At 43.3% G+C, this 13977-nt stretch overlaps 1 protein-coding gene across 5 annotated transcripts in view; it reads left to right on the plus strand.

The window, feature by feature from the left end:
* The window catches only part of col5a1 (procollagen, type V, alpha 1), a 71883-nt gene that overhangs the window by 26728 nt on the left and 31178 nt on the right, over nucleotides 1-13977 (plus strand). The window contains exons 5-13 of one of the 5 annotated variants that reach the window (XM_070925267.1): nucleotides 6690-6821; nucleotides 7618-7725; nucleotides 7808-8239; nucleotides 8849-9119; nucleotides 9162-9397; nucleotides 9521-9577; nucleotides 11266-11307; nucleotides 11899-11961; nucleotides 12074-12148. In XM_070925267.1, the coding sequence (XP_070781368.1) occupies nucleotides 6690-6821; nucleotides 7618-7725; nucleotides 7808-8239; nucleotides 8849-9119; nucleotides 9162-9397; nucleotides 9521-9577; nucleotides 11266-11307; nucleotides 11899-11961; nucleotides 12074-12148 (1416 nt within the window). Of the gene's footprint in view, nucleotides 1-6689; nucleotides 6822-7617; nucleotides 7729-7807; nucleotides 8240-8848; nucleotides 9398-9520; nucleotides 9578-11265; nucleotides 11308-11898; nucleotides 11962-12073; nucleotides 12149-13977 lie in introns of all 5 variants that reach the window. The other 4 variants (XM_070925266.1, XM_070925268.1, XM_070925265.1 and 1 more) reach the window with 4 other exon arrangements.

Here is a 13977-nt window from a genome sequence, read left to right on the forward strand (position 1 = left end):
TATGATAAGAGTAAGAGGAGCAGTGGAAAGGGTTGGGAGGCCTTGAACAAGGGAGAATGAAGCGAGTTTTGGGGCTCCCATGGTGCAAACAGAGCCAGGAAAAAGTAGTAAAAACATGCATCACATGAGCTCGATGCTCGTTAATATTGTGATGGCATGATGAGTTTTACACATCCTCATCTTTACCTCAGGACGTGTTTTCAGTTTTCCTGCCATTCACTCAGCAGCCCTTATTTACAGTTCACATGTTTCTGTCATCTAAGGTAAAGGTACTCCTGACTGCAGAGAAGTTGACACCACTCTCCATATTTACAGCAGTTTTTCCAAATTCAGAATTTGATTTAAGTAAAATTGGTTTTACTGATGCAGCTTTTGAATCAGTGTCTCCACACCTTTCACAGAAGCTACACCTGGACTCTGTAATAAAACAGGACTCTGTCTACCTCGGGTGGTGGATAATGGCTTCTCTTATGGAGCCCCATTAGAGGAGACCTGGAAATATGATGCCCTGCTTGGGTCTTCATGACTGGTCTGGTGCAGAAATATGAGGCCCCTGTTTCCACAAAGCACTAAATATGTATCTTCTATAGTAGATCTGATCTCAAGTGGACAGTTCTAAAAAGTGATGTAAGTGGTCTTCTAAATGGAGTTGCAGATTTTTGAAGATGTGTTGAGATAAGGTCACTAAAGCCCTATTCAGAGGTGTGACCACAAATTAATCCTCAACAGCATTGTCAGACACTTTCAACCACCCAAACGTGGTTCATTTACATACAGCAAGCAATTCAGACAAGGTCTGGAAGTACGTACCTGTGGCAAGGTACAGTGAATCCACCTCAGTCATCTTACACCCAGTTACCAGTCTATTAGGTCTATAGGTCTGTTAGAGGTGTTTGTGTAATTTAACCTACTCTCATGTATATAAATGAGATACAACAATAGAAACATCTGTCAGTATAATGCAATACAATTCAACAGCACCACCAACTGTGGCCTCAGGACTGCTGTATTAGACTATATTAGTACACGTTTGTTGAGTGCAAACGTGTACGATTTTTCTGTCGATCTGCAGTTTTCCCGCAGATAAAATCAAGTGGCATTTGTGATTGATTTGAGAGGCATTCTGACTCCATGTGTGAACTGCAATCCATCCCAGCTGGATTTAGACAGACAGTTTTATGTATCTGGGTACATACTTTTTTGAAGCATTAATCATCACTCATGATGATGAATGATAATGATTCAAGTAGGGAACATAACGCTGTGTACTTCACTGTGTGATAATGTAACCATAATGTCACTTTTGAATGGCGTAGTGTTATAGTCAACAATATACCTTAAAACACCCAAAAAGTTTTCCCAAAGCATGCAATCCTAATGTTCACCTTCCCTATACAGATGTGTGCATTGCTATAGTCACGTGTGTCTGCATTATCTTGTCCAAGGTATATGTCATGTTTCACTGTCAGAGCACACTACTTCTATACATTTCAGGCTGAGGAATGGGACGTAGACTTCAGTAACCCCAGGGAAGATGGAGTTTCCACCACGGATAATTAAGAGAATTTCCTTAACTCATGTCAGATGTTTGTCTTTCGCCCCCTTATTCCCTCTGTTATTCCTTTACTGTGTCAGCAAGCCCTGAAGTGTGCCCTCAGCACTTTTTATGTAGATTTCAGCAAATGGCCAAGTCAAACACTCAGATTCTACGTCTGTAAGATGAGGCGAGACGCTCTGGTTTCCACTACCCCAAATGAACGGGAAATAGGAATATGGCTGCCCGTAGTCCTTAGAGACGTGGAATTAAAATCTTATACAGAAGGGAGTGTGATGGGGGCTGGGAAGCTGAGGGTTGAAATGATGGGAGAGGCCTAGATGGGATCCAAAAAAAGGACAACGGCAAAGAGGTGAGGGTTAAGGTGCTGTGTAGTGGATAAGTGGGGTGGCAGACAGGCCTGTTGCTCTTGGCAGCTGCTCTGAGCGTTGGGATTGAGCTACAGTCTAGAAGGGAAAGTGTGTGCGGGTGAAAATGTACTTGATGTCTGGTAAAGCTTTCATTCTGTAAATCTGTTGGAGTGGAATTTCTCTGTAGCCATTTGTATGTGTGTGTTTCTGAATATTTATGTCTGCATGTATGTACTTATGTACAGCTATGAAGACAATGTGAATCTACTTTATTGTGTGTCCATGAACATTTTCGTGTGTGTGTGTGTGTGTGTGTCCATGCTGATTCATGGCCCCTTGCGCGGCGAGCTGACCTCTGCAATGTGTTGTTTGGTTTTTGTGGTCAGGTTGGAGTATGCCCAGGCGCTGGGACTGTGAGTGTGCCGGTGTGGGCTGGCAGTGGGACCAAGGCCTGGCTCAGAGCTCAGGGGTGACTGTGTAAATATGTTGTGAAAGTAGCTCGCCTTAAAATGCAGCCGGAGCTCGGACCTCCCAGAGTCTTATCCTGGTCTGTGGGGCCCTCCTACCCTTTTTTTCCTTTGCTGACATATGGCCAGAAAAGTGATGAGAAACTAGACTTGAGTTTTTCTTCTTTCTTCTCTTAGCGGTGTGTGAGACGTCTGACATCACCTCAAGACGTTACTCGAATCAAAATAAGCCTTTGTTGGGCGCTTGAAGTATGTGTGTATATAAGAAAGAGGAACAGAGCATATATGTGTGCAGTTGATTTTAGCTGCTCGTGTAGCAATAATTAACCCCATTCATTAGCTGTCCGCTGTGATGTGATGATTTTGAAACTGCACCAATATTGCTTTCCATTCCATGCACCATATATTTTTATTCAGCAGAGGGAACACAATGAACTCAGTCCACCCTGCATGATTGTGGGTCAGGTTCAGATGGAGACAAATGTTTGGCCTCATGCTCATTAGAGCACTCTCCTGCCCCCACCTGGAAGCAACCAGAACATCCAGCAGGGAAACGTCTGGGGGCCAAACAGGGTGAGGTTCGGGAATGAAAGCCAAAAAGCTGATGTGACATTTAAGTAAATAAAACACAGAAAGAATAGATGAATCTGAGAGTTTTTTAACGTCAAATTGATCAGTTTGGATTTGTTCTGCTGCAATAAACTAGTTATAAGCTGCAGCCCTGGATTCACCTGCATGTTTTGTGTGTGAAGGCAAACTGTCTTCAACAGTTTCTTTAACTTGAAGTATGTGAAGTGAGCACAGCCGTTGCTCACAGCCACAGGAGAAGAGTCATATTTCAGCTGAGTCCTGGGAGATGGTGACAGCGGCAGCCCTGTTATTGTCTGAAAATTCTGCCTTAAGCACCACTCTGATGTGCCACATGATGCTCCAGTGTGAAAAATGTCACTGTCCCCTCTCAAATTGAAAAGATGATTGCATGTCTTTTATGGTTCCCCCAGGAGTTTGGGTGTCATTGTATAATTCCAGGGGTTTTTTTTGTGCTCTGTTTGGGTGTGGGATTGGTGGTGCGTGCACACGTGCGTGAGTGCGTGCGTGAGTGCGTGCGTGCGTGCCTGTGTTTGCATGTGTTGCTGTATATTAATCAATTTATATATGGCACATATCAATTTGCTTTTGTGTCACGTATCAGCTTCTGTTGATGTGACTTTTGAGGAGAAGAATAAGCTACAATTTCCTGTTCTTTTAAAGTGTTGAGGTTAACCAATCACCCTTATCGAACTCCAAATCCCTGACTCTGCACATACAGTAGTTGCAGTGCGGTTTCCTGTCATCAAAATTAGAGAGATAGCCTCCATATACAGTAATGGAATAAATATCTCTCGCTTTAATAGGCTGCTGGACTGAGTTGACCATTCAGCGCCAGAATACTAAATGAGAAATTGGCATTAGCATACAGCTGGAGTATAGTATAGGAATATTTACTGCTTCCCTACATCTGTAAAACAGCAGCTTATATAACATTTGGCACCATAATCTGTTGAGCGACGTGTGGTGAAAAGAGCAACTCTGGCTCAAAGAAAGGAAATCAGAACCAGCTTTAGTGGTTGTCACGGTGGATAAAGACTTTGACAATAGTTTTACTGTGAAGGTGTGCAGTTTTCATGGGAACGCATGTAATTTATGCTTTTTTTATTAAAGAAATTATTTATGTGTAAGATGGAGGAAAAGGAAATGAGCAAGCATTTTTTTGTAATGATCAAATACAGACTATCTGATCAAAATTAGAAAACGTTTGCACTTCCAAATAATGATTTATTACTAATATTAAATATAGTTATGTGTAAAAAATTGTGAACCCCCCCCTGATGTCATGATGATGTCATTAGGGTTATCTCATGTTGGGCTTGGAGTTTACAAATCTATAACAGAGAGTTTGTGGTGCAAACTGGTGTGAGATTGATAGACGTTTACCATGCAGGGAGGGTCTAATAAAGAGATGATATTAAGGTGCATTGTGGGAAATGTAGGATCCAGTGTTTTTAGAGCCTCACCCATACTAAGGAGTCTCCTGCACTGGTCTTGACCATTCTTTTTTCTTTCGCCATTCTTCAGACTTAATCTAAGTGCAAATTTAAGTTGCTAAAACCCCCCTCTAAGTGAAAAATGTGTGTTTCCAACTTTTATTTTGCCCATCCATCTGCAATTGGTTTTGTGCACTGCTCGGTGCCTGGCTTCCCTTTTTATAGACTGAACACAGCTCAGCTCAGGTCCACATTCCCTAACCAGCTTCTTCTCATCCTTTTTTCCCTCTCACATGCCTTTGGCTGTAGAGTTAGTACAATCAAATGCAGCCATCAGCTTTTCCAGCCTCAATAAGATCCTTATAGCAGCACACTTTTCTTTCTAGGCATGCACAGGCTTCTTTCTTTCTCTGTGTACATGTCACACATCATTAAACTCATTCTGCCACGGTGTACTCTGTGCTGCGAGGATGTTCTCATTAATGCTTAGGTGTATGATTAATTATCTCATCTTGGTACAATTAGGATCACACCACTTGTGGTCAGGATCTACTCTGACATTCCTTTGGCTGCTCTGGGAGATGGAGAAAAAGAGTGTAGGGGAAAAGAAAAAGGAAAGCAGAAGAATGGCATGTGAATAGGAAAGCAGTTGCAATGCTCCAGACGGCAGGGCTGTTTTGTTGTAGGGCTTATTCCTTATTGAATGTGACCTCATTTCAAACACTGAATTCCCATCATCCCCTTTCAACGCAGCTGTGACACACGGTCTTGCCAGGATAAAGGATAGACAGACTGACAAATAAGACATCTGTAGGTTGACATTAAAAGTCAAAGCGCCTTACGGATCCCGACTTTAGACAAATGGCTCGGAGGTAGCCATTTGAAAGTTTCCTGGGAGATCCGAGTTCACAGCTGGGAGGGCTGTGTAATGGCTACTGCAGTCTCTCTGTCTTGGAGGAAGTATTGGGATTTGTTTTCCTGCATCCACCATAAACCCGGCTGATAACATAAGCCAAGGACAGAGCATGAAACATCATCTTGTGGAGTGTTTTGCAAGGGTTATTAAAGGATCCGAGACAGGGAGTTCTGTGTGGTATGTTCGAGTGTAGCGGTGGGATTGGTGCTCCTCAGTGAACTGTCACCGGTTACACCACAAATTCAATCCATTTATGTTTGTCAGACAAGAGAGCTACCCATGGAGAATTTAAGCTGGAAAGACATGTTGAGGGATTTCAGATTTTTGGCAATTGCACATAATTAGAAACACTTCATCCTCTGTGGCGGTTCGTTCCCATAGTTGCGTCGCTTCATGATTCTCATACCCCCCGAAAATATATTTGTTTCAGCTAAGTTGACAATGTATTTGATTGATGTGCAATGACATCACTGGATTTGGAAGTGTGATTAGGACATGTTTGGATAGATACAGTACAGCCTTTCGGTGCCATATGCATTCTGTTCAGAAACATGTGGCAAACACACACACACCCAGCTCCCTATGTAGCCTGGGGATCCTTCTGTGCCTTTTCTTTTCCCCTCTTGTTCTCTCTTGCTCTTTTTCTATCAATCTCCTCTGTTTTTTTGAGTACTCCCTTTCTTTAAACCTCTCACTTCTTCTCCTCTTCCGCCCCCACCTTCACCACGACTCAGCATATGCACTCCTTTAAGTCAAATGTCTCAGGTCAGCTATCTGTAACTGCAGGTCTGCTCATGTTCTCCATGTCCCACATGCTAAGTTGATCCATTCATCTTACACAATCAGCTCAAAGGCAAAATCACTCATGTCCCATTCAGATATGGGGCCAGGCTTATTTGTGCTGTTCAGAATCAACTTGTTAAAGACGCGCTTTGTGTGTGTGTGTGTGTATGTGTGAATGTGAGCCTGGGGTTGTGTGTGTTTGTTTGTGTCATCGTCCGCAGCTACATGAAGTCAGTTGTTCCATGTTCTCCTGTAACTCCGCTCTGTTTGCTGTAAGCTTTTTGTCTCACACTCTGGTGCTCAACTCTGATGCGAAACGGCACTCTTGGACCCCAGACAAAGTTCTTCATCATTTAGTCACCCTTAGATTCCCCTGGCTTGACCTAGTTTCAGGACTGCCTGTTCTGCATGTGGTAATGCTGCACGCAGATGTTTTCCCTCATCTTTATTTGTTTATATTCTTTCATTTTTCCCCACAGGTCACAGAGTGTGAGACCGCTGTCTCTGTCACTGTTGGTTGTTTGCTTGTTTATTTACATGCATGACTTGTATCTGGGTCCAGTCTCGTGACTTCCTGTTTCTTGTGGTTTCCAGGGAGACATCCAGCAGCTAATGATTGTAGCAGACCATCGTGCTGCCTATGACTACTGTGAGCACTACAGCCCCGATTGTGAAGTGCCAGTGCCCGACCAGCCTCAGAACCAGGACCCCAACACAGATGAATATGTGAGTAACAAGACCTTTTTTCTCTTTGGCTTTAGGTTTTATCACTATAATATATTCTTCTTAACTCACAGTGCCGCTTTGTAAACTCTAGGCCATTACATTGCCCATTACTAGAGGCAAGAGAACCACCAAGTGTTCTCAAGGCTGACCTTACTCAAGGAAGTTCATTTCCCTTAATCCATAATTGTCTCTAATACTCAAATCAGATCTTGGTTGGATCCTGTGCTGAAAAGAGCCTCTTGGCTTATGCAAGAGAACTGCACTCTGCCAGAGGAAAGTGCTGACTGGGAAGAACAGGGTTATCAGGCTATGCAGTTAGTTAATAGTGTTCAGGAATGATGTGGTGCCTGCCTAAGCCTGCACCCCTGCACTGTGCCGTTTTCCGCACTGAATACCAATACGCTGTGTGCATGCTAAGTAAAGGTGTGTCAGGGAAGTGATAAAAGATAGACAGGAAGCTCTTCCTCTTAACCTTTTCCTTCCCCTGGGGCCTGTCAGTATGCCTGAAAGGTACACAAAAATTTGACCTGTTTTTTTTTCTAAAGATGGGAGACAGGTTCATTAAGTAAGCAGTGGAGAAGTAATTTATCGTTCAGTCGTAACACAGGGAGATACAGCATGAGGTTTCCGCAAGTAGAAGGCATTCTTGTGTGCTTCTGATCGATGGCCAGTCTGTCGCACACATATCAGCCAGAGCCAGCAGCAACAGAGCAGTGGATCATATTTAAAAATCATGTTTTTAATAATTGATAGTTTTTCTTTCTCTCAGTGTCGGTGTAATGTTTCTCTCCTTTAGAACACAGAGGAGGACAGCTACTATTATGAGTACCCTTACTATGAGGACGGGGATGACAAGCCTCATGATTTGACACCTGATACTGAGACAGCCGCAAAAGAAGTCAAGGTAGTCTACCAATACAAGTTTTGCCACAAATTCATGTAATGTATTCATGTAATTACAATCATATTGTTTAAAATGCACCAAGGTGACCATTAACAATATCCTCTCTGCCTTACAGGCTGATGGAGACAGCGTGGTGACCACAGTGGAGGAAATTTTGAAGGGCGGTTCTGACAGCACTGGCGGCAAAGTCTTGACCTCCATCTCCTCCTCCTCATCCAGCAGCTCCTCAGCGAGCTCTTCAGGTACTGCCACTGGCGGGGGAGACGCCTACGGAGAGGAGACCAGCCCTTACGACAGCTACGACGGCTACGGTAACTACGAGACTTACTACGACGAGTCCACAGCATCACCTGATGGGGACACCTCTCGACGTGTCACCATCACCAGCATTGGCACCGGGGGTGATCTAGATCTGGGAGCAGGGGGAAAGATTGACTTGGATGCAGGGACCAGAAGGACGGTCGTCACCAGTGGAGGAGGAACGTCAATTACCATCTCCAGCAATAAGACATCTGTAGGTTGACATTAATCACACTGACATCCTCACTTAATTATTGCTTGTGTGACGTGAAGGGCTAATAGGTGTATTGATGAGCTGTTTTTAAATCGTATTCTTTACTTTGCCATATACTCTATGCAAGGCCTACCTGCTGTGATGTGTGGGAAACATAAGCAGGGGCTTCTTTGCACCCTTCGTCATGTTATAATCCACCAATCCACATGGGGGAAGCAAAGCCAATGTGCATGATGTATTTTCAAAAAGCCATCATGAAGGAATAAATGCTTTCATAGAAAATAAGTCAATTGACAGAAAATAAATCTGCACATATTTTGATGATGGATTTATCGTTAAAATCATTTTTCAAGTTTCATCTTCTAAAGATTTGATAGTGAACTCTCTCACACTTTGAGTTTTGGGCAGTTGGTCGGGCAAAACAAGACATTTAAAGACGTCAACAAGGGCTTTTCCATTATTTTCTGACATTTTATGGATCAAACAATTTATAACTTTTTGCTTTTGAAGAATGCAAGAAACACAACTTGCATGTTCATTACATAGAGTGTTTAACAATCCTTTGAATGATTGACATCAATATTTATAACTATATCTGTGTTTTTATAGGTAGGAACTTCCTTCGACAAGTATGACGATGGATATGATTATGATGTGGACAGCCATTACACCACTGGTGGAGGCGGTGGCAGCAGCAGCAGCAGTACAGTTCACATTGGTGGTGGAGGAGGCAGTAGCAGCAGCAGCACTGTGCACACCAGTGGTGGAGGTGGCGGCGGCGGCGGCGGCAGCAGCAGCAGTACAGTTCATGTCAGTGGCGGTGGAGGCGGCAGCAGCAGCAGCAGTTCTACTGTCACTATTGGGGGCGGGTCTGCCGGAGGTGGTTCTGTGTCCGCAGGAGGTGGTTCTGTGTCCGCAGGAGGTGGCTCTGTCTCTTTGGGAGGATCTTCCACCACTGGAGGTGGATCGGCCAGTGCTGGCACCGGAGCAGGGGGCTCCATCGCCACCGGAACGGGCGTGGAAGGGGAGGAGGACTGGGATCTGGATGGGTTCAAGGAAGAGCACATAACCGACTATACCGATGTCTATGACGCCTATACAGACCTGGATTATAACGACAAATTGCTGCCTGCTAAGACCGTTGATGATTACGAACAGGTGAAAAATAATGGAGGGACATATTGGCAAAGACATGATCTTGAAGATGAGGAGGATAGCATGATGAGGGTGATGAAGAGGAGGGGGGCTGATTATGTTTGTTTCTGTGTGTTTGGTGTGTAGATCAATGGAGCTCGCGGCGAGAAGGGACAGAAGGGAGAGCCTGCTGTTATTGAGCCTGTGAGTATCACTATTTGAACAACATACTTGAGCAACAGATGTAGGCTGCGTGTGCTTGTGTGCACATGGATGTATGCATGGATGTTTATACTTGCGAGTACATATGAATTATCCACATCTAAACACAATCCACCCCTCACCTCTGAATGAAAATCCTGAGGCCAAACACACTCATTAGGGCCTAACAGACCTTTCTCAGTATCCCTGGGCCTGGCCTCGCTGCTGGCTGGTCATCAGGACTACAGCATAAACATTTGGAGAACGGCCATGCAGGGATTGTCAATAATCTCTAAACACAGTGTGGGTAGTGTGTAAACACAGGGGGAGATGGAGGGAGGGAAGGAATGCAAGGAGAACAAAAGGGAGTAAGGAAGACTTTTCCTGCATCTCTGCCAAAAACCATTTTTAAAATACAAACAGGTGGAATACATCCAACCCTGATTCAGACACTCGTGTATATATACAGGTAACATCGTGAAAATGAGGATGACTCCATTTGTATGCTTGCAAAAGTACATCAGACACAGAGGGAATTTATATCTCTAATACAGCTACAGCTGTTTCACTTCAAACAAATGTCACTGAGCTCCAGTAAGTATACATGCCTCTGTGACTGAGTGTCTTCATGTTTATACATGAGAGCAGAAAGGAGTGTGTGTCCACTTATTAGATGACCGTTTGAGCGTGTGTGTGTGTGTGTGTGTGTGTGTGTGCGTGCGCATGTTCAAGCACACATCACTGCCCAGTGTGTCGTGTCTCTTGTAAACATACAGAAAGCTGAGACATGTTGTTACACACAAACATGAACACATACACACTTTTATCCCCTGGTCTAGCCCCTTTCCCATCACACACACACACACACACACACACACACACACACACACACATAGGCATAACCTGGGGAGTGTCAATGACCAATTGCAGTAATTTTATGATGACAATGCTCAGTGGGTGCAGTCGGGGGGTTAATTAAAAAAATCCTGAGATCACATAAATTAAATAAGTTTGGATAATGTGTTTGTTTCTGTCCTCATAACAAAGCAGGACATGAAAAGAGCAAACAAACAAAGCAATATCTCTGTAGCCGCAGAGCTGCAACAATGCGCCTGTAAGTCAGATGCTTGTGAGGCCACACTAAACTGAGATGGCTTGCTGCCTTTGCGTGTCCAGTATATGTTAGAAATACTCTATAAGTAAGTGTACGTATAATTCCAGAAGACACAATCATTGAATATTTTAAAGCACAGACATGTGCGTTTCATGTTTCATGCATGATCAGAGATCAGGCCTACCAGTGTGAACATTAATTATCACTTCAGTTTGATGAGTTTTTCCCTCAGCTTGTCTAGGTAGGAGAAACCCTCAGGGCAGCTTTGCCTCTGTGTCTTTGCAGTCATTTACCCTCCTGTTCTCCATGGATTAATTGTGAGCATAACTGAAATGACAGGCAAGAATGTACATTGATTTAGCAAAGACTTTGAGATAGACAGTTGTGTTGGGACATGTATGCATGTACACACAACTCCTTTATCCACAGCTCTGCATTAATGGACGCAGACTATGCTTGTGAGTGCATCTGTGCACTGTGAGATTGCTGCTTACAGACAAGTCCTTATGAATGAGGCCATGAGATAGTTGTGGGAATTCTTGTGGTATCTGATGATTTCTGTGCTTGTGTGTTTCAGGGAATGTTAGTGGAGGGTCCGCCTGGGCCTGAAGGGCCAACAGTAAGTCAATCTGTCTCATATTCTGTCACTCTCTCTCTCTTAACTTTCTATTTCATTTCTCCCTTTCCCTCTGTGCCTCTTGATCACTGGCATTATTCTTTGTAATCTCTGTTGATAAATAAAATCTGATAATGGTTTATGTCACCCACTCTTCTAGTCTGTTTATGCTATGTCCTCTGGATAGGAAAATGCTAGTTTTAGTGCTGTGAAAATCCCTGGCTGCCTGATACCTAATGCAAAGGGAGTGGCCAAAACAGTTCCCCTGAAGAAATATAGACTTGCCCAGATGTTGAAGAACTAAATTATTTATCTAGGAAGATTTTTCAGACACAGTTGCTCTTGACACCCTGCAGATGGAGTCCCACAGAGGCCAGCCATTCAAGCATTGAGCTATAGACAAATAAAGAGCGCCTCACAAAGGATTTACAACTCAACAAGCTGTCCCATATTGCCTCATGCATTCCTTTCTCCCATGTGTGACCACTTTGCAAGATAAAGGCGAGAACTTTTAGAAGAGCAAATATGCCTGTTCCCTTGTGTTGCATTATGTATGTATGATGTGTGTAAAATGAGATTTTTTGCTTAAAATAGGGCCTCCCCGGACCCCCGGGTTCTTCTGGCCCACCAGGCAGTTCTGGAGATTCTGGAGAGAGGGTGAGTATAAATTGTATATGTGACACAAATTTTCAAAGCTTTAAAAATACAGAAAATAACCACATTTCTGTCTGTGTGCATGTACTCATGTTTGTGTTATTTTCTGTCTAAGGGTCCTCCGGGTCGTCCTGGTCTTCCTGGTGCTGATGGTCTGCCAGGACCCCCTGGAACTGTTCTGATGTTGCCTGTAAGTAAATTACAGCTGTCAAAAAAAGACTTAAACTTAGCAAAATAGGAAACGCTGTCTGTTTTCATGTTAATCCCACCTAATGTGCCAAAACATTTTCCATGTGGCTCTATATCCTTCTTTAGCTTTGTTTAAAGTAGTAGCATAAAGTATGATGTATCTTCCTCTGTTTTATCAACAACTCTGACATGCCACGACATTACACAGTGTAGTGGAATGTAGAGGGTTTCCTTTGAAACCATTTTTAATGAACCTGTCCCTTACAAACATTTTGTAGTGTAAATCTGTGCTTGAGCAACCCCTTGTGGTTTGTTGAATAAGTGAAATAGCCCCCACCTCTATCACCTGTGGTGCTCACTCTCAGTTGTTTTGACCATAAATTCCAAATAATCTACACATTATAGGACTTTCTCTACCTACATAGATTTAGCTTATTCCACTTTTGTTAGCCAAAATTTAAGCTATCCTATCGCGCGTATGGCATCTGTATCGTGTTTCAGGAAGTCGCCTAGCTTTAGATAGGAAGTAAAGCCATGCTGTTGGTTCTTTCTGTAGCTTCAGCTGCGTCCAATGAGTCGACTGCGACAGTTACATAGTCATGCTAACGACTTCCTACGCTGTCTACCTTTTGTACTTTATTTTCCTTGTACTTGGAAGATGTCTGAAACTGCTGCTGTTGGACCTGATTAGTTGTACAGATGTGAAGTTGTGGTTTCAGGGGTCCACAGAGCTGTCTGGGTGAGCCATGTGGCAAGCTCTGTCTGGACAGGAACTCGAGGCGTTCTGGTGTATCCACTTGCAGAAAGCACAACTTGAAATTTGATCCTTGAGCTCCATGCCTAATGAGAAACATGCATTGTTGTTTCACCAGAGGACTCTTTGGCTCTGTGTTGCAATTATGGAATCAACATGACAGTGTTAAATGGCAAATCTTTACTCTATGCTTTTGCTTAGATTGCCCACATTCATCCACCAGTGATGCATCTTTTCTTTCTTTTCTTTGGACAGTTTGTTCTACCATGAGTTAGTTTCTCAGTGTTTTTCTCATCATCTAATCAACAATTCAATGTAGCAGAACATTTTGTTCGAGGCTTGATGATGCAAAGGGATGTCAGTAAAGAAATGAATATTTGATATTGGAGAGGGAAAAAAGCGCAAAAATGATGAAGAGAGAAAGAATCAATGACTTCACAAATTGGCAGGCAGGAAAAAAAATGAAATAACTGCATTTGATTGTGACTAAGATAGCAAAGGGCCAAGCCTTAATCAAACTCAGCAGAAATTTAGACTGAAGAGTGAACTATGGGCTTTGCACAATAGTTGTAAAAAGCTGGTGCTCTGGAGAAATGCAGTTTACGGTGGGTGAGCTGCAGTAGATCTGAGTCAGCCTTGATGTTCTGAAGCAACTGTTTGCATTTTGCCTCTTGGTAACAATGTTTCTGTGATGGTGAAATCCTGCACAGCATTTTGCTGTTGTGTTGCTGTGCATCTGTAAACCAACTGACAGTCAGCCTCCTGAGGGCCATGCTATGTAACCCAACCCAAGAACCCTGGCCCAAACAAACCTGTGCTGCACCACAAGCCTGGATATTCACCTGTGGTGCAATGCCGGCTTATCACCACCAGATGCCAGTAGAATTCGAAGCTCATGGCCTGCAGAGGCGGCCTTTGATGGTGCTGGTTTGGCAGCTGGAGGCTGATGCTTAGCTCAACATCTGTTGCATAGTTTCAAGATTGGAACACTGTATTAAAAAAATATTGAAGACATTGTTAGGAATAGATGTTTGTATTTAAACTAAATTATTTATTTTGCTGCAAGAACTTCAGTC

Source organism: Enoplosus armatus, chromosome 18 (assembly GCF_043641665.1).
Source record: "Enoplosus armatus isolate fEnoArm2 chromosome 18, fEnoArm2.hap1, whole genome shotgun sequence".
NCBI classification, from domain to species: domain Eukaryota; kingdom Metazoa; phylum Chordata; class Actinopteri; order Centrarchiformes; family Enoplosidae; genus Enoplosus; species Enoplosus armatus.